The sequence below is a fragment of the Rhipicephalus microplus genome, chromosome 6 (genome assembly GCF_043290135.1).
Source record: "Rhipicephalus microplus isolate Deutch F79 chromosome 6, USDA_Rmic, whole genome shotgun sequence".
Classification (NCBI taxonomy): domain Eukaryota; kingdom Metazoa; phylum Arthropoda; class Arachnida; order Ixodida; family Ixodidae; genus Rhipicephalus; species Rhipicephalus microplus.
In genome coordinates, this window is record NC_134705.1 from 162,342,351 (window position 1) to 162,363,651 (window position 21,301).

At 47.6% G+C, this 21,301-nt stretch overlaps 1 protein-coding gene across 3 annotated transcripts in view; it reads left to right on the forward strand.

Annotated features, from left to right (window-relative positions):
• The window catches only part of spn-E (tudor domain containing 9 protein spindle E), a 176,914-nt gene that overhangs the window by 31,582 nt on the left and 124,031 nt on the right, over positions 1–21,301 (forward strand). For all 3 annotated transcript variants that reach the window (XM_075866907.1, XM_075866908.1, XM_075866909.1), the window contains 2 exons: positions 18,135–18,196; positions 21,201–21,258. In XM_075866907.1, the coding sequence (XP_075723022.1) occupies positions 18,135–18,196; positions 21,201–21,258 (120 nt within the window). The remainder of the gene's footprint in view (positions 1–18,134; positions 18,197–21,200; positions 21,259–21,301) is intronic.

The window sequence follows — 21,301 nt, forward strand, 5'->3', positions numbered from 1 at the left end:
TCCTTGTTGTTCGGAGAGGCTGAAAACCGCTAGGTCTCTTTATTTGCTGCAACGTTGGAGCTTTACAAGATGGTTTTAACTGTTTAAGCGAAGCGTCGTCCACTCACTGCTGCGCATAGATGTAGCGTCCCATGCCAGTGCTCCTCTGACTCGATGTCCCAACAAAACGAGAGATGCATTGGGAACAGACCAGTTGGACAGGCGCACTTGGCATCACAGGAGGCGATTTGTTAAGTGTTTCTCGCTCAATAATATACTGTTATTTCTGTAAATCGATAATGCGTACTTTCGAGGGAAAAACAAGAATTTTTGTTTTCAAGTTGTGTTAGAAATAATTCATTTGGCCTGGAACGCAATGGCAAAACAGTGCATACCCTGGTAGTTAAATTTGCCCAGGTTTCACTTCTACCACCTGGTTGCGAAAACTTTTTGCAATAATGTTTGCGCACATGAGACATAAGCAAGTGTCAGTTAAATATAACTTCGAAGCGCTTTGTTTTACACTCGGCAAACAAGCGTCGCGTATCTCGAGAACGTGATCCATTCGAAGCAGATCCGAAGCGCTGTACTTCTCAATTCCCACGGAGGTACAAGCACCGCTGAAGGAGCTCGCATTGACACTAACACGAGATTACCCTCTAGTGTGTGAAACTTTGACACGTGTTAAGTGTCTAGTTTAGGTTTCAGTGCATAATCTAGAAACATTGGTGGCACTGTTGTCTTGTATGTATGGGTGTTGTGAAATTAAGAATTCATCTGCTTTGTTGAGTTATGGTGGCTCTATTCTTTGCGGCCTCAACTTCATGCTCTTTGCTCTGCTCCCATAAGACCTGTTGGTGAATATTTTAATTTTGTCTTGCATTATTCGAGTCGAGACATTATTGCAATGCATTAATTTTTCATATGTATAGTATGTTTGAGCTACTTGGTACTTTCTTGGAACTATTATGGGGTAAACTTAACAGACGACAGATAAAAGAATGTGAAGCACTTGTGTGTGTCGCATTCTCTTGCCTGTCGTCTGTTAAGTTTGCACTATGGCAGTGATGCTACTGCTGCGCTAATTGTGCCAAACTGCACCAGAGTGCCCTGGCTGCTACATCCTGCTACTTTGCCTCAAAATTTGGAGAATCAGTGCCAAAACCTGCGCCAAAGGGTGTTTTCCGCCTTGCAGAAACAAAAATTAACTACAGTAAGCTTTCATTAAACAGAACCTGAAGGGACCGGGTAAGTATGTTCTGTTTAAGAGGTGTTCCGTTTACTGAGAAATGAACAAGGGCCAGAATACAAGAACAAAATTAATCTTGTTGGAAGCACCTATTCCGTTTAAGCAGCAGTTCCATTTAATAGATTTCTGTTTACTGAGAGTCAACTGTACTTGCAGTTCTTCTATTGAAAGTGATGTTGCCGTGGACTCTGCATACGACATTATCTGAGCCAAGTTTAGCTGAGCAAAAGGTCGCTGTTGCCATACCGTTAATGACCGCTTTCACGGACTACTTAGGGGCCACGAAATCATACGAAAAGATTAATTCATGTTGTTTTTATCTCACTCTAGCGGTCAGATCACCACAGCCACCGCTGAAATAGTGTCGGTGCCTCTTGGTAGACTTATTAGGCATTTTGGTGCAAGGCCAGGTCTCGTAAAGGCATTAGGGACTTGCTGCGAACCCCGTAACCACGTGCCAACAACCCGTTGCAAATTTATCTCGTAATGAGCGCTGCCGATACCATTGACATGCAAATTAAATTTTGGCTGTTGTGCGTGGAGCATTCGAAAACGATGACTCGGCAAACATAGACTGAAAAGTGGATGACTCGTTCAAATTGTTGGGACTTCTCCGATGCGTGCGTGCGTGCCAGTTTATAATGCAAAATCTCTGCCGACAAGCAACGTTTGCTGCTGCGTGAAGCTGGTCATTTCCAGTTGTGTGCAGCACATTGCAAACTCGGTTGTCATGGTTACTACCGGGGCACTCGCTGTGCCCCAGTAGTAACAGTGCCAACTGAGTTGGCAATGTAGGTAGTAGCTCTCTTTTGGCATGAAAGTGTTCTTGATGCCCACTCCTTTCCTGAGAAGCACATTGATGCAACGATGACAAGCTGCCTTCACTAGTGAAGTAATGTCGCACAAAGAGGCGGCTTGGCGTGGTGCTTTTGGGTTCTCACTTCTTAAAAGCATGCAGTGTGCTTACAACTGGGCCAGGCCATATACCCTACCGAGCAGTTAACTGAAGATGCTTATCATAAAGGGATGTTAGCTATGTCGTACTGGCACTTTCCTGCATTGGTGTCGTCTTGCCTCTGTGTCACTTTGGTGCCTAGCAGTGAATACATTGCCGCACTGCACTGTGATAGCGGCCTTGTTTGATTTCCAGTCTGATTCTCCCCATACCACTTGAGCATTGCGGCAAAGCTGACTTTTCAACATTGCTTTGTGGCAAGAAAGATCTTGATTCAAGTCCATGAAACGATAGGCATAGCAGAGGTGAGGGTTTAGGTCGTGCTGTTTCGGACCTGATATGCGAGTGGACAGTCTGGAAAATATATTTACAATACTGTGCTTCGGGCAGTCTGAAAAAATTCGGGCAGTCTGAAAAAATGAATGCAAGCAAAAAAAACCGCATTATTTACTGATCATTTTCAGTGCAAGCAACAAAAAAAAACCCGCATCATTTTGCTAATATTTCTCAATTCAAGCAAAAAACGCACCTTTTCATTGATATTTCTCGGATCAAGAGGGTCAAGGACGAAGTACCAGACTTCCGGAACTCTGCCAAAGCATCAGTGGGATGGCTCTGAAAAGAGCCGTTAAAGAAAAATGCATGCAGCCGACAGCGGGTGCCGTCAGGGCAGCCGGTGTTGGAGCTGCAGTGGCTTGAAAATCTTGTTGATCTTTGTATGAACGGCGTTCCGCTTGCATGTGGTCACATTCGCCTCGATCTGAGCAAGGGTCATGTCATCACTGTACACCGATGACAGTGTCATCAATGCTTGCATCAATTTGGTGGTCGTAGGTGGCGCAGGCGTTGGTTCCTCTTTTTCGACATCGGAGTCGTGCTCGTTGTCAGAAGTCGAACTCGTTGTCAGCATTGACAAACCGCTCAAAAGTTATTTCTGTGGGCATGGAAGCACCAGCAAAGCGAAGGTCGTTGATAGTATGGCCCATGAGAGGGCACAAGTCAGTCATGCTGTCGCTTTCTTCAGGCAAGTCTGCTACCTCTGTGTCGAGTACGAAGCCCGCGTGTCGAAAGCAGTTGCGAAGCGCGTCTTGCGTTACTGCCTTCCATGCATCCGAAAGCATTCCGACAGCAGACCAAAGGTCAACGCTGTAGCCTTTCCCGTTTTTCGAGCACAGCACCATGCAGTTGAGTACACATGAACGGTACAAAAGTTTCAGATTATGGATAACGCCTTGGTCCATCGGTTGGAGGATCGCAGTCGTGTTGGCCGGCATGAATTCCAGTTAGATAGCCTTCAAGTTATTGATGTGACCATGAGCAGCGCAGTTGTCAACGAAGAGCAGAACACGTCTGTTCTGTTGTGCAAACTTCCTGTTCAACCTGCGGACGTAACTCTCGAACAACTGCTGCGTTACCCATGCCTTTTTGTTGGCTTCGTATAACACTGGCAGCGTTGCCCCTTTAAAACACCTCGGGCTCTTGGACTTCCCGATTACTAACAAAGGAAGTTTCTCGCTGCCAGACATGTTGCTGCCAACAAGAACGGTCAGCCGTTCTTTGCTATGCTTACCACCATGGCATGCGTGACCAGCAAAAGTGAGTGTTCTTTCCGGCAGCAGCTTGTAAAACAAGCCAGTTTCGTCGCAGTTGAAAATGTTGTCAGCAGAGAACTGCTGCAACAAAGACTGGAGTTTTCCCACTGCGGTACTGTGCAATAATTGCACTGTCGACGGCGCCGCTTTCGCCACACGTCTTCTTGAACTTGAGGTCATTCGTTGCTTAAAGTTTCTCAGCCATCCATCACTGAACTTAAGGGGGCAGACTTATTATATACACTTTTTCCTTATTTCTTCAGTGATCTTGATGAAACTGCACAGGTTCGTGCAGTTTGTTTTGCTGATTTCAAATGTGCAATTACTTTTCCTGTAACTCATCTCATTCCCAATATAATGTAAGTTCAACCCCCATTGTTTGAGACCTCGTTAGAAAAAAAAGTGCAGAATTAAAAGCAACATTTAAGATATAGCAACATAGAATAATGATGCAAGATTGAAATAATGGAAGTAGTTTATTTGGCTTTTTTAGTTGTTTTATTGCAGATTGAATTTCACACTCTGAAAAAGCAGTTGGCATGCTATTACAAATTTGATAAATAATTAGTTGAAAAGGCTTGTTTTCTAAATTCCATTTCCATACAGTCAAACCTCAATATATCGAACACGGATATATCGAATTATTGCTTATATCGAACGGTTCCTATATCACGCGGGAAATCGCATGCATTATTGATTTTTTATTTCAAAGTTTGACATATAATGGATATATCGAACTCAGCCACCCCAAACCGCCCGCGCTCCGTTGACAGGCGGCGAGCTTTCCCGCAACTCTAGAAAGTAGCGGTAGAGCGGCGGGTGTTTACGAATGCTGCACATATGGATGGATGGATGGATATGGCTGTACCCTTTAGATCGGGCGGTGGCTAGCGCCACCAAGCCGTAATACTTAATGAACCAAAAACTATATTTATTTTTTTTCCCTTAAAAAGTGAGTTTGAGGATTCGTACTTTGCAGTGAAGAGTTTAATTGTACCTCGTGCCTTGACTTTAGCCACCAATCAGATAACCTCCTTCTAGTTAAGTCTACCCGCTTAGTCTATTTGCCCTCCCGGTCCCTAAACCCCAGTGCTTTGAAAAACTCTGCGCCATCATCCTGAACTATAGGGTGAAGCCCTTTACAGAACATTGAGTGTTCAGCAGTTTCTTCTTCCTCTCCACACGCACTGCATACTATGTCTACCCCTTCGTATTTGGCCCGATATGTCTTGGTTCGCAGTACTCCCGTCCTGGCCTCAAACAGTAGAGAACTACCCCGAGTATTATCATAGATCTTTTCCTTGGCAATTTCCTGCTTAAAAGTTCGATAGATCTCTAGTGTGGACTTCTTAATCATGCCCATTTTCCACATGTCAGTCTCCGTTTCCTTTACTTTCTTCTTAACCCATAGTTCTTTTTGGTTTGGCCACCTGCTGTTTTCTAAGTATTTACCAGTCAACTTCCTGGTTCGCTTCCTCCATTTTGTATCGACATTCTTCATGTACAAGTAGCTGAAAACCTTCCTAGCCCAACGCTCCTTCCCCATTTCTCTCAATCGCTTCTCAAATTTTATCTTGCTGAGCTTCCCTGCCCTCAAATGATGTCCATCCCATATCACCTTGTACTCCTTGATTTAGTGTATTCCCGTGAGCGCCTAAAGCAAGTCTATACCTATTCCACGTTGTTTAATTTCTAATCTTGCTTGAACTTCTGATCTCATGCACGAAACCGCATTGCCGAACGTCAGCCCAGGAACCATGACCCCTTTCGATATTCCTCTCACAACATCATACCTATTGTAAATGCACAGTGCCCTATTTTTCATCACTGCTGCATTCCTGTTACCTTTAGTCGTCACGTATATTTCGTGTTCCCTCAGGTACTCGGTCCCATTGCTTATCCATACGCCCAGATATTTGTATTTATCTGTTATCTGTAGCGTGACCTCCTGTATTCTAAGCTCACTACCTTCGTTGTCATTGAAAATCATGACTGCTGATTTTTCCTTACTGAATCTAAAATCTAACCTATCTCCCTCATTACCGCAGATGTCCATCAATCTCTGCAAATCTTCCTTGTTGTTGGCCATTAGCACTATATCATCTGCGTATATTAATGCTGGTAGTGCCTGATCAATAAGTTTTCCTTGTTTGACTAAAGAGAGCTTGAAGCCCAGTCCACTTCCCTCTAATTTTGCCTCTAATCCTTGTAGGTACATCATGAATAATAAGGATGACAGGGGGCACCCCTGCCTAAGCCCCCGTTTTACCTCTGCAGGCTTGGATACCTGTTTTTCCCACTTTATAACTACCTTGTTACCTTTATAGATACCCTTTAAGAGATTAGTGACGTCGATGGTGCCGAGAGCGCCACTTTAACGTAGCGGCGTACACGCGCCGCAGCCTCACGGTAGAGGTTCTTAAATGAGGAAAGAGAAGAGAAAAGCGCGGAGCTGTTGTCGTCTTTCAATACGAAGGCACCGACACGGCTTCGCGCGGAAAAAGGGGGAGTAGGAGGTAAAGATTAAGGAGGAAAGTATAGGAGGGAAAGGACGCAGACGACTGTCACGGACGCGGCCCCCGCTGCCGCCGGAAAAGGTAAAGCAGTCAGGCGAGCCGGCATGGGCGCGCCATGTGCGCGCTTTAGACCCGGACTCACGCCGCAGCCTTGCAGCTTGCAGTCGTTGCAGTCTCTATGGTGTCAACGGCACACTGCGCACTTGTTGCAAGCTCCTCCCCCGTAGCATCGGCAGGCATCGGTCATTGTGCTCGCAGTGTTCCAGCGTTCGGAGTTAGGCCTGTCGCACGCTGTGGTGCGCGACAGGCCTAACTCCGAACGGCGGAGCTCACGGATGTGGAGATTGTCGCCGAAGCTACTGCTGAGCAGCCAAATGAAGACTCTGCCGAGGTGGATCCCGCAAGTGCTGATGGTGCCCCGCTCCCGACATCAGCTGAGGACGTAGCTGCCGTGGCCCTTGTGCGCCGCCACTGTGGCGCGATTGAAGGCACCGGCCTATCACTTGCGGATCGTCTGGACTATATTGAGGACGCAGTCGTCAAACACGCCATGGCCAACAAAAAGCAGGCTACTCTTTTTCAATATTTTAAACCAACACAATAAATACTATGTTTGAATCTTCAAGTGAGTATTTACTGCACCACGCTTGAACGGTTCGTTGGTTGTTTTCAGCAAGTTGTTGCCGCATTTTTTTCGTGATTTTACACCAGGAACATAGTCTGACTGGTGCTTAGCACTGTGGTGGCGCTTCTTTAGTGCTTGCTGGAGCTTTCCACTCAAAGAACGCTTGCGGGTTGAGTCAGCTACTCGCCACCTGTCCTTCTCAGTCATTCGTCTTATGCTTGGAAGGCTGGGGTTGAGTTCGAGTTCGTCGAGGATGCCTGTTGACGTCCTCAAGTTGCCGCTGTTGAATTTCATTACTGCCTCCGCATCTGCAGCTTCAACTGCAAACAGTGAAGCATGGCGCTGCTTAGGTGCCAAAGCCCAGATCATAGAATGAAGGTGAAGGCTTTCATTGCTATTCTGGGTTTTACCTCTTTGGCACCTTTCTAGAAGTCCTCTATCAGACAGGCGCTCATATACTGGCAGAAGAGCCTTGCACACATGTTGAAGCAAATTGTAAAGGTGCCTCGGAGCCGGCTCCCCCTTGGCAGCAGCTACGTTCTGCTTGCACCAAGAATCTGGGCCTGTGGGACACAGGCTGTGATTAGACTCATTGTCATTAGAAGTGACGTGATAGTAAGGCGCCATAACAGCTCTGTGCATGGCATCTACATCTCCTTTGTGAGATTTAAGTGCACAGCCGTAGTAAGAAATGAACTTTGTGATGAGGTCCCCGGTGAGCTTTCCCCTTCCTCCAAGGGTTTCACAGGCACATCCTTTTTATCTTGCTATTAAATTGCGTAGGGCAGTGCCCATACGCTTTTGGACATGATTGACAAGTCCCCCTTCTGTACTTTGATGAAGCCGTAGACATTCGCTTCTTGCAAAGCTATAAAGGTGCGGCTGTCGCCATCTGACAACATTGTCATGTATTTTAGGCCATTTTTTTTAGGGACCTCTCAAAGAGAAACACAGCTGCCTGAACTTCCATTTCGCCAGCTTTTTTTTTTGTACTATTTTTTTGGCACACGGGGGTGTCCTGCCAAGCCTGATATGCCGGGTTGTCTTCCCTCGGTCCACGCTCACGCCCGGCACAGTAGTTACTCAAAACCACGTAGTCCAGCACTAGAGAGAGAGAAGAAACTTTATTCAAGTGTCCCTGCTGGGGTCAAAGGTGGCGGGGGGCCGGGAGATGGGCCCCTCTGTAACCCCCTCCCTCAGGCGACGGCCAGGCCTTGAATCCTGGCGGCGTCTTCGGCCAGCCGGACAGCCCAGAGCTGGTCCTCCGGGCATGTGCTGAGCAACAAAGCCTCCCGCTGCTCGGCCGTGGTGATTGTGAATGTAGGGTTCGTGCTGTGTTTAACTGAGTGAGTAGCTTCGGGGCAGGCCCATATAATATGGTCGAGCTCAGCGTTAGGTGCGCCGCACGTTTTGCATTGTGGTGTGTGAATAGCGGGGTAAATACGGCTGTACAGTGACGGACAGGGGAAAGTGTGTGTCTGTAATAGACTCCAGGTAGTGGACTGCTGCTTACCAAAGCACTTGTCTGGTGGTAGGTATTTAAGTCTGGCCTCGCGGTAATACATTAGGATTTCTCCAAAGGTAACCATTCTGTCCCTTGCATTGTCGCGAAACGAGGAGACCACCATTTCTCGCTCAGCCGCGTCAGGTCGCGAGGGGTGGTGCTCTGTTGGATGACGTGCCCGGTGGACGAGAGCTCGGGCGGCATCATGAGCGTGTTCGTTCCCCGCGAGCCCCGAGTGGCCCGGAGTCCAGATGATCTCTTCGCGGCAACGACATAACAGAGGTGCACTTGTGAGAATTCGGAGCGCCGGTTGGGAGATCAAACCTTTGGTAAAGTTGCGGATGGCAGTCTTGGAGTCGCTGATGATGCAGGATGCTTGGGTTGAAGCGTAGGCGAGAGCGATGGCTGCTTCTTTGCCTTCTTTGGGTTTGTTTGCGCGAATGGTGCCAGTTGCGGTAATTATGTACTGCGGCCCGGTGGCGACAGCGAGGGCCACGGCCGATGCGTAGGATATTCCGCTGCGTCTACATACGCCACGTACGTGGCTTTCGCTTAACGCTTGCCTAGTGGCTTGGCGCGGTCTACTCGTCTTTCCACGTTATATTCGTGGTGCATATTGCGTGGTATGGGAGGAATCGCGAAAGTGTCGCGAATGTCCGAAGGAGTTGGGAGTTTCTGGCCAAACTGGGAGACGTAAGGTATGCCGAGTGTGCACATGAGATGACGTCCTGTAGGAGTTTGGCCTAATTGTTCGTAGTGCAATATACGTTGGGCTTGAATGAATTCGTCTATAGTATTGTGAAGTCCTAGGTCATTGAGTTTTGCATTGAATGTAGACATGGGGAGATGCAGCGCGCACTTGTAGCAGCGCCTGATCATTATGTTGAGTTTTTTTTGTCGGTGAGCGTAAGTTTCATAAATGGAGCAACGTAAAAGATTCTGCTTATGGAGAAGACGGTCACCAGTCGTATGAGATTGGCCTCTTTCATGCCGTGCTATTTATTGGCGATGCGGGAGATGAGCCTAGTAGTCTGATAGACATGATGGTGTAGTAGTTGCATTGTTTCCGAATTGCCGCCGTTCTGCTGAATGCGGAAGCCCAACATGCGAATGGTAGGGACTGTTCATATAGGGTGATGTTGCACATGCAGATTTATCGTGGGAAGGTCTCTGTTGTAGGGAGATCTAGGTCGATAGACGAGTAACTCTGACTTTTGGTGCGAGCAGGACAATCCTCGTTGTTCAGCGTAAGTTGTGATTCTATCAATCGCCAATTGAAGTGCATCTTGTACCTCTCCGTCACTACCTCTGGCAATCCACAAGGTGATATCGTCCGCGTATATGCTGTGGTGGAGGTGGGGGATATCTTCTAGAAGTGGCGGAAGGTGAAGCATGGCCAGGTTGAAAAGGAATGGAGAGAGGACCGACCCCTGTGGTGTCCCTTTCTCACCGATAGTGATGGAAGGTGCAGGCAAATCTTTGACCGAGATTGTGGCTGTCCTGTCCGTTAAAAAGTTGCGGATGTAGCGGTTGGTACGGGCGCCTACGTTGAGCATGGCGAGGGCGGCAAGGATGGATGAATGTAGCACATTGTCAAAGGCCTTGGTAAGGTCTAGCCCCAGAATAGCACGTGTTCCATACCGAGAGCCGTCTTCACCATCGATAATGTGACTCTTCAGTTGCAGCATCACGTCTTATGTCGAAAGTTTAGGGTGGAATCCGAACATTGTATGCGGGTAGAGGGCATGTTCTTCCATGTACCTTTGTAGTCGAGTGTAACATGCTCGAGTACCTTGCCGACACAAGATGGGAGAGATATCGGCCGAAGGTTCTTGATAGCGAGTGGTTTTCCTGGTTTAGGTATCAGAATGACTGTGGCGGTTTTCCATGTTGTTGGTATTTCTCCCGACTCCCAAACCATTTGCAGATAAGATGGGAGCGTTTCAAGTGATTCTTCGTCAAGGTTTCATAAGATTTTATTTGTAATTTTATCCGGGCCAGGCGCTGATTGGGGTCTCAGTTGTGAAGCTGCGGACCTCACTTCCGCTTTTGTAATCTGGGAATCGAGGGCTGGATTATCTACCCCATTGTGGCATGGGAGATCAACCGAAGTAGCACTGACAATGTACCGACTAGATAGGTCTTGGATAAGGTCTTCATTGGTACCTGGATAATTGTGCAGAGCGGTGATTAAGGAGTGGCGCTGAGAAGTTTTTGTCAATGTTGGTTCTAGTATACGGCGGGAGAGTTGAAGAGCGTAATCTTCAATTTGACGCGTTAATATAGCAATGCGTTTGCGTAATGAGCGATTCAATTTGTTGGAGTTATAGCGCTTGTGCAGACCAGCGAGGGCTTCCCACATGTGCAGCAGCTTGGTGTCTACCGTGTCGCCTACGGCGTCTTCTGGGGGAGTTTTGGTAGCACGCTTAACGTCTCGTAGTAAGGAAGCTGACCATTGGTCGATCGAGGTGGTAGATTCTTTAGAGGCCGTTGCTCGCGATTCGCGGAAGACATTCCAGTCAACGAGGGCAGGCTGTTTGGATTTCCTGCACTGCGGCCCAGCCTTGACGATCGTTGAACGCTTAACACATCTAAGTGCTGCGTACTTTCTTTCACCCGTAGGAAATCGGTTTTTAACTTTTCTTACTCTATCTGTTCAGCTGTAATTCCCCGTTCATCTACATACGGATACCTTGGTGTCCATCTTTGTGCTAATCTTGCCTGGTGTACTCACATCGACAAGATATGCACGAAAGCAAACAGAACTCTGGGATTCTTGCGCCGGAATCTGCATCATTCCCCATCTTCCATTCGGCAGCAGGCCTACCAAACGTTTAAACGTCCTCGGCTGGAATACGCTTCATCGATCTGGTCTCCGCATCAACAATACCTAATAGATAAACTGGAATCCATCCAAAATCGTGCAGTCCACTTCATCACTTCAATGTATAACCGCCACTACAGCATCACCCAAATCAAACGCGATATTGCCCTTACTAACTTGGATTCCCGCCGCTCTGTCACCCGTCCATGCCTCCTCCATAAGTACTACTACAACTCGTGGACCAGTCGTCTATCGCTTGACATTCCTTCGCGTACATCTAGTCGACTTCATAATCATCTCAGTTTCAGACGCATCTTCGGCAACACACAGTCATTCAATAATTCTGCATTGCCACGGGCCATCGCAGTTTGGAATAGCCTTCCGGATGAAATTGTTTCTTCGAGAGATGCGGCCAAATTTCGTGAGCTACTGCAAATTTATATGTTCTCTTGATTTTGTATAAAGATGCTTTATTTTTTTCATTTTGTATTTTACTGCATTTGCTTATAGTGTTGTTCTTCTCCCTTTCATTGTACAATTTTCTTTGTTTTCTTCGATATATTTCTTTTCATGCTTTATGTATTGTGATTTTTCTGTAACCTCCCCTACTCAATGCTCCTCTGGGGCCTGTAGGGTAACATGAATAAATAAATAAATAAATAAATGTAGTGGTCGCTGCCTAGATGTTCATGAAGGTTGGACCACTCTGCATGCGTAATGTTCGCAGTGAAAGTGAGGTCAGGAGTGGTGTCTCTGGTAACGCTGTTGCCCAACCGCCTAGGGTATGCAGGGTCTGTGATAAGGGTGTAGCCAAGATTGTGGGTGTCTTGCCACAGCATTCGCTCTTTTCTGGTGTCGTGAATGTAGCCCCAAGCGGGTGAGGGAGCGTTAAAATCCTCTATCACGAGGAGGGGGAAAATTCTTGCCGACTTCTTGACATAAAACAGGAGCTTGTGAAAGCGATGTGGTTGTTGTGGGTGGGCTGCTGTAAACATTGACCAAGAACATACTGGTGGATGTCCGGCGAGATGAAGAGAGCATTTCCAATATAATGTGTGGCACTGTATCAGAGAGCGAGGGGTGTTGAATTGCAGGGATATTTCGTTTCACGAGGGTGGTAAGGACTTTGCGACTGTCAGGGGCTTGAGCAGCTGTAAAGGAGGCGTATCCGACCAGCTTAGCCTGTCCGCCCGATTCCAGTAAAGCAATAATATCGGGTGTATCTGTTTCTTTGAGTGTCAATAGAAATTGTTGTAGCACGCTCCTCTTACGGCGGTAGCTACGGCAGTTCCACTGCCAGATGCTGTACTGAGTGTGTGGATCACTCACGGCCATCTTGGTTAATGCGGCCATAAGGCTTCTGATACGAGTGGAAGCGAGAGCGATGTGTACACCGCTCAAGCTCCGTGACTCTGCTATTGTAGCTGGCAAGAAGACTCGAAAGTGTGGCTTCAAGGTTGTTCTGGATAATTGTCGCTCGGGCTTCCAGCTTTCCGTCGACCATTAAGGTGAGTTGGTGCTCTAACTTTGCTGTGAGGATTGAATCAAGGGATCGCTTTAGCGTTTGCGCGATGGTCTGTTGAAGCATTATCAGTAACTGCCGTTCAAGTACGGTTTGGATCGTCTCGTGGAGTTGCTGCTGCGGTACAGATTCTACAGGCAAAATGGGTGTTGAGGCAGTAGGGGGTTGCGATGATGGTGTGGCTGGTTCTTCTGTGTCTGGAGCCTTTCATTTAGGGGGTAGGGGGGTGGGGGCGGTATTGGCGTGGAGGTCAGCAGAGTGAAGCAAAGAAAAGGACGGAGGTTGCTGGGCAAGTTGTTTCCGAAGAGCAGCGTTTTCAATGCGAAGTTCTTATACTAACGTACGGAGTGAACGCAGCTCCAGTGTGATAGTACTTAACATGGTTTTCTTATTAAGTGTGGTCGTGTGCGTACTTGTAGGCGCTGTATTGTGTATAGGAGCAGGTTGGGAGGCAATGCTGGCCCAGCTTACCGTAGGGGTGGCGAGGGTGAGACTGGGTTGCCGCTGCTGAAGGGGGGGACCATCTGAAGCCTCGGGTGCCGCAGATCCCAATAGTAGCTCCTGGGGCTGATTCTTGCGTCGCTGCTTTGATCGGCTGCGTGAGCCACGACGATTCGAGGTTGGACTGGAACTGTGGATGCGGGTGTCGCTAGGCTTCACCACTTGGCGTTCCGGATGAGCATCTTGCGTGGAAATCATGGTTGAGAGGTGCTGTTGTTGTTGGAGCTTAGCTTTTTCTTGGCGACGATAAATGAGAAGGCGAGGTGTCTGGTAGCGTTGAGGACAGGTTTTGTCACCTGTCTGGAGGGCTTGGCCGCACAGAAGAAACTTAAGGGTGCATAAATGAGCAGTAGCAGGGTTGGCCGTGCCACACCGCGTGCAGATTATGGCATTTGGTTTGGGGCAGACATCCCAGCGGTGGCCGACTGCGCCGCATTTGTCGCAGACTTCGGTGCGCTTCTTATGTAGGTAACATTTGTATTCGACTCCTCGATAGTAGACATGGAAAGGGACTTGGTTGCCAGCGAATACAATGAGTACCGTGTTTGTCTTGCCCATTCGACGAGCTTGTAGTATCGTGGGGTTGTGGTCATTAAGAAGACTTGCTGAGATGTCCTCAGGAGAGTCGTAGGGGGAATATTGTGGATCACTCCCTTTGCTCTGTTCTCAGGGGAAGTATCTTAGGCTCGAACGTCATAGGTTTCAGTTTCCACCTGTAGTTTGGAGATCCGACTGTAGATTTTTGCGTTGGATAGATGAGGTGTGCTTACTACGAAGAGATTAGCTTCAACGCATGTGCGGTAAATGTCCTCTTTGAGTAGAGTTGCGTGCAGATCCACTTCGCGTAGAATAGCATCGCGCAGTTGTGCTTCCCCCACTTTGGAGAGATCGAGGCCGTGCCTCGAGAGAATCACAACTTTTACGTGATCATCTGGCAGATGCGGTTGCGTGGGTTTGCGAGGGAGACGCTGGGCAGATCCGTTCAGCATTGGGGTATCGGACGCGCTTCCCTGGCCAGTTGGCGATGCCGGAGCGTTCGATACATGCTTGCATTGCTTGTTTCGGTGACTAGAGATCCATCCGGCTTCGAGGGTGGCGTCTTCAGGGGCGATCTCAGTTTCTTCGACTTCGACCACTTCCATGGTTAACACTGCTGCGATTTCTGAAGGTCGGGCTCATCGCGGGCGAGTCAGATGGAGTTGGGTGGCACCGGCGTCGCGGCGAGGAGCAGCTGTTGTGGCAGCCGCCATGCCAGCGTCGGGCGGCGCGAGCAGTGCGAGTTCGTCGTTGCGGTTAGCGTCTCTATCACCAGAGTCAGGAAAAGCTCGCTCACCAAAAATCTTCCGTGTACTGTAGTCGGGGGATAGTTGTATTGGGCGCTGGGGTGGTTCCAGTCGTCGACAAGGGCGATTGAAGATATCCAGAAGTAGGGGTTCAACGCTACCTCTTCCACATGCAGGAGCGAGTGGGTGTGCTGCTGCTCTGCCAGTCCAGCACTAGACCAGTGAAGAGCTCGATCACTGCACCCACGCAAATGTGGGACGAGTGCCCGCGCTTCATCCACGAGCTGTTGTACGAGACTGCAATAATGTCGGCTTATTCAATATGTAGCTCCTTGTACAGCTCGCGAACTCGCCCATCACTTTTTCGGCCGCGCGATTAGCTGCAGGTGTCAATTTTTGCTTCACATATTTCTGCCATGTTTTCTTGTGAAGTCCGCGATGAGATATATTCATGGTCGAAAATATATCATTCATAGCCGCTTGATGGTTCCCTGTAGCCTGCATGGCTCGAGCGGCGAGAATATTGACGGTGAACGAATTCACTTTTTGTGCGCCATTCACTCGCAGAGATCTGCACGCTTGCGCGATGTCGCCACAGTTCACGCAACGCGCACACATCTTCACGGCAAGGCCGTATTGCCTCTCCTGTCTGTGAATACTGACGCTTCCGTGGCAAATTTTACATCTCATGGCATCGAGCAGTTGACCGATGCAGCCAAGATCGGCGATCAAAAAACTTGCCTTCTCTTCGCTTTGCTCCGGGGGAGCGGCGCCGGCCGGTGCGTCGTTCCTCAAAAAACTCAAATTTTCTCTTCGACGCGGCCGTCGATGCCAGTTTTCTGCAGCCTCGAATCGGCCTTTGTACGCCTTACCTGCAGCTTCAATTCCGTTAGCAAGGTTGTGTCACGGTGGACGCGGCCGCTGCTTTGCGAAGTGTTGTTGGCTGGCAGACCCACTAGGCCTAACTCCCTCCCCGTTGACTGTCTCGGGCGCCTCGGCGATTCCTTCGCCGTCGGCGGACGCGGACAAGATGGCGGTCGTGAAGTCTCGATGCGCGCAATGTTCATCTGCACGTTCCAATGATGGATGTGCCGGCGATGCCTCAGATTTGGGAACATCGCAGGATGGCAGCAAGGCCATCAAGCTTGCGGCGGCGGCATCGGCGGGTGACCCATCCCGTTCTTCATTGACGCTACTCGCCAAAAGATGCGCCTTGAAGTTGTTCGCCTGAGCCTTTGTTCTTTTTTTACCAAACTTATGACGGGTGTGAAACTTTCGCGATGATCCCGGCATTGCAATAACTTCGATTGCGAGCACGCTGCCAAAGCACAGGCGGTATGGCGGCACAACACGTTCACGCGTTGTTGACGCGCCGAGCAGACGATTCGAGCCCAATCAGCCAATGAAGTAGCCACCTCATGGTCACGTGCACTCAACAACCAATAGCGTCGCGTACATTGCTTTTTTTCGGTTGCTTTTTTTTTCGGCAACCAATGAGCGCAGCAAGGTTGCTTGAGCGGGAATCGAACGATGGAGAAACGCGCTTTCAAACGAGACCAAGATCGTGGCTATGCCTTTTTTGGCAAATGGTAGCTCTGCGTCGCGAAAAAAAGTGGTGTTTTTTCGTCAAATTCTGTGCAGATCGAGCTCGCGAGTCATCTTTGTAATAATATAACAAGTCAATTATTGCTTTCTGGAGTTTGAAAATTGGCAGGCAAGTGTAAAAATGCTTGCAGAATTCAAAAATGCCATTGAAAAAAAAACTTTTTTTGTGATTTTTCGGTCCCAAAGGCCCGTCCGTCCCCTTAAATTCCGTAATGTTCATTCGAAGCGCGAGGGTTTCCGCTTTTTGTTTCAAGATGCAGCCCGAGACTGGCAACCGCTTGGAAATCATTGAATTAAGCCACACAACGAGAACGTCCTCGAGCTTTGGATGAGCACCTTGGCTTGCATTCACCTTTTGGGCACCAGACGGTTTTTCGGCTGCTTTCAAGATCTTGTCTTTGTTCCTCAGGAAATCGGAAACTGTTTGCTTGGAAATGCCGAATTCCTTGCTCGCGTCAGCCTGTGATCGGCCACTCTTCACTAACTTAATAATGGCGGCTTTCTTCTCCATCGTTCTTCACTAACTTAATAATGGCGGCTTTCTTCTTCATCGTTAACCGGCGATACTGTTTTCCGCGCTTCGATGCCATCGGCGAGGACGACGAAGGCGGAGTAGGGGCCATCGCAGTCAAGCGAAATCCTCACGATGTGAACAAAGGAGTTTGCTGACAAGAGTTGAAGCACCTAGGCTTAGCGTTGCAGAGCACACTTCAGACGATCGCACAACCACACACTAGGCTAGCCAAGCACCATGTGGGCTGCGTAAACAAAACGGCGCGACGGCAGGCGACGGTGCCTTGGTTATTCCGGAGGAGGCGCTGGTAAACATTCAAGATAGCCAGCGTGACCAGACTGAATCGGTGTGTGACGGCTAGTTCTAGTCCGAAGTGGTGAAAGAAACGCTTCGCGAAAGCGCTGAGCGGGAAGCCAGAGTGGAAGCACGAGCACAAGTGCTAAAGCGAAAGGAACTTTATTGGCGCCAAAAGATTTCCGGGTGGACAGTTTCGATTGTCAGCAAAGCACCCTTGCACGATAAACATGGCCAGTGTTAGGAATCTCGGAGGCCGTGTGTGTTTCTCCGCTAACGATCAAAGAGTCCAAGCAACAGATGTTGCCACAGTAGACCGGCGCGCTAGTTTATGTGATCGTAACCGCGTGTGACGCAGTTGTGGTGGTTTCCACTGGAGGTCAGTGGTGGTTTCCGACCTTCCGTTGCATCAAAAAGTCCGGAAAATTGGACTCCGGGGGGCTCAAGCGTTCGAAATTTTAGGCTTCCTTATACATTGATTCTATGGGGCCCGTGGCGGTGCCGCGAAGATGTCAGAATTATCGGGCATGTTCGAAAATTCGGGTATTCAAAAAATCGGCAGTTGACTATTTTTGGTATGTTTGTAAGCGTGCAAAAATATGTGCTTTATGGGTTGTCTACCGTGGATGCAGTACGCATATTAAAATTGCTGCTAGCGACATGTGCTCCAAAAGCCAGTTTCGCTGCTTTAAAATGCATTTTTTTCCTGCTCCAAAACAACCTAAGCCAGTAGCAACACTGCTATCACTGCTATAGCAGTTTGACGTGTATTCAAATAATATATATATATAATATAAAATTACCTCTGAGTGTTGAATATTTTCTTATACAAAAATTGTCACTGTCGTGGTTGGGGGCACCCACATGTCATTGACGTTGTCAGTACTGTAACTGATCATACTGTGGTCACTACTTGTCATCGTTGCTATCCTCATTCATCGTCATTATTTGTGTCACTATCATCATTGTCTTTGTGACTGCTGAGTCCTTGCCAACACCACATTCTCATTTAAGACAGTTCACCAGTTCTTGCAGTATTGTCCACACAGACGTTGGGTCTGGAAAGAGCTATCTGAATAGCTGTTGCCAATGTCAATGAGTCTGGTGCTAGTGTAGTTTTTGAAGGTTTGCCCTCCAAACACTTTTTTCTTCTTTTTTTTTTTGCCTACAGTGTGGATACGAACAAGGAGAGGTTTGCTCCGAACCGAGGGGCTGTCCTAGTCTTCCTTCCCGGTGAGTCGGGCTCTGACGGTCGGGGCACATCTTGCCAGTAGGTTAAGTTATATGGTCGTAATTCAAGAACGGTCGTAATTGACCCCGCTTCGAAGATTCACGATGCGGGCATATTAAGCTTGGCTATAAATGTTGGCAGGTTAGGAACATTCAGGACGGTGGTACTGCTGTCGTACGCAGGTGATGGCTGTTGAAGGAAAAACCACCGTGGATTCCTGCGAAAAACACGTAAAATCAGATGGTTGATTTGGGACGTACGTGATTGTGCTGCCTTGAAGTGAGCTGAAATATTGGCAGAATGATTATGTGTATGACATAAACAAGTGGTTCATAATCTGAGAAAAATTAGACAGTGACTGCAGAAATTGGAGAATGCACACATGCGAAATATGGGTTCTATTCATGGAATGAAGGTCTATCTTTTTTGTTAGGTCATCCGTGAACTGCTGGGAAACAGTGACATTTCGTTCGTGGTCATTTCGTTGCAGAGTCCCAAGGATAGGAGTGAATTCTTTAATCTTGTTAAAGGTTGCTAGCGCTCCTTCTTCCTACCACCAATATTAAGGGGGGACATGGGTCCTAGGGCTCTCTCATTTATTTTTGAACCAAATGTGACAAAAGTTGGCATGCTTGCTTAGTTTTTTCTCCTGATTCTAAAAAATGTAGTTTTTTCTGTAGCTTCATTAGTTAATTAAATAATTAAGATAACAATTTTTATTGTTCTTATCACAATAAAAAACCACCTGTCAAAAATTCATAAATGGCATAGGGATTGACTGTAGAAAGCATAAGACATACAACATAAGAACTTTTTTGATTGGGTCATTATTTCTTACTTTACACTAAACTTCACAGTTCTGAATGTGGCCATTGTGTGGTCACACAAAAGACTAATTCAAAAAACTTGCATCAAGAGAAATCAAAATCTACTTCATATGTTGTGTGCTCCAAACATATAGCTTCATGCTGCAAAAAAAAAAATACTCCGATATCTGTAATAGTTTACGATATATTGCAGGAATGTTCATGCAGGGTGTACAAAATTGGCATTTTGAGAAAATCAAGAAAACAAAAAATTCTAACATTCTTAACCGTAAAAATGTATGTACTTAGAATTACATAGTCATTCACATATATATGAATCCTAGAAAGCCTAAGGAGTGCAACGTGGCAAACTGATAGAAAATTGAAAGAGTACTCCTCGAATTACAGCACAGTAAAGTTCATTGCATGTAACCAATTACGAAAATTTTTATAATAAAATAAAAAAAAATGAAGCTGCCCATTAAAAATCGGCTCTCAGCATTTTTTGTGCACATTTAGCTACATTGTGCAAAAACAATCACAGCTCTAGCTGTCCTAGGTCCACTTTTACCGAACAAGCAAAAGAAAGTGGTCAAAATCTGTGCTTCAAGAATAATGCTGTTAAAACTTTATTTCGCCGTTCCGAGAAAAAATATCATGGCACACATACTTTTAGTCAGTTAATATGCACCCGGAATGTAATAGGACTGATTGTTTGCACGAGCGTGTCATTTCTCCTAGTCCTGTAGCAAGTTGTCGCCGTGTGCTCGTCTGCCGCGAGGCTGCTGATTAGTTCGGTGTCTGTACCGATGGCGATGTGCGACAATTGTGCGCACGTCATCCTCGATCCATCGAATATCACGGCGACGTTTTCCGGCTTGTCCAGAATGAGTTACCCGTAAATGTCGCGAACCAAAGTTGCTCCCTCGCTCATCAATTTCGAGGCTACACGAGTGCCGAGGTGATAGTTTCCTTTTCACGTAAGACTGTCGCATTTTCGAGCGGAGATCGCGACAACGTTGCGAACACGTCATTAAAAGCAGTCTACCTATTGCCAGTAGCCTCCATTGCGGGGGCGGCGAGCATGTTCACCGCGAACAGATTGACTTTCTGCTGTTCGTGGACGCGCGGCATAGTCCACTCTGACGACCCGTCGCGCAGATCAAGGTCCTTTCGCCATGCGGGGGAACCACAGCATCGGCGCGTTTAGCGATAAGACTGCGCTTCCGTTCCTCAACTACGAAGATTGATATCTCTTGTAGCTTCACTTCTGCTTTTTACTTGCCGTCCCCTAACTGATGAGGCTGCCAAACACAGCCATTCTCAGTAACGTTGTCGGCAACCAATGGGCTCGTACGTGAGTTAGGCCTACACCGGTGACTCGGCGATCGCCGTTGACCGCGTCGGCTTCGTTATTCTTGTCGTCCCGAGCCATAGCGGGGCTCTTTCTGAAGTTCACAAAGAACGAACGACTGCCACACCCGCCTCACAAATTACTGTAACGCGGAACTTTACTGCCGCAGACAGTCAGTAGCACCATGACAAAATGGCGCATGTCCGTGCGCGTCACGATGGTGAAGCAGACGCCCAAAGCGCTCCATGGCCAATCGGACGCCTAGGTTTTGTCACATGCCCCAAGCAGCCAATTGAATCGTGCACTAGTGCTTCTCCATGACACGTTTGTTCTAAAAAACCAATGAGCAAGGCGAGCCAGCGGTGGCGGGAAATTGAAGATGAAGATTGGCCCTTCCAAATGAGACCAAGATGAACACGATAGCTCGTGTGTAACGGCAACAGTTCGGCGCGGAAAAAGCGCGATTTTAGCGTCACTTTGCACTCGCATTCATCTCACAGGGATGTTATACTTGATTTTGCGCCAGAAATAATGACGCGAGAAGCTAGAAACTTCTCAGATGGGTGCAAAAATAGGTACAGATTCCGAAAATGTCAGCTTCAAAAAGTCGATTTTTTTTGCGATTTTTGGCCTTCTAAGATCTGTGTCCCCCTTTAACTGCACACACTCGTCCGGACCGCAGGCCCTGCACCTGTAGATCTTGTGACCACTGATGCATTGCATGTACTAAGATGAGGTCTTAATTTTCACGGTTGATCGTCCTAGTCGACAGGTATCATTAGGTCATGTAATTACCATTTTTCTTATTGCGTACTTACTGCCTTTTTTATTCGTTCTTTTTTTCAGGCTATGAAGAGATCGCTGTACTCACTGAAATGCTTCGAGATGACTGCGTTTCGCTGAGGTATGGGAGTCATCTTCCTGTTTGAAATACAGTAAACCCTGAA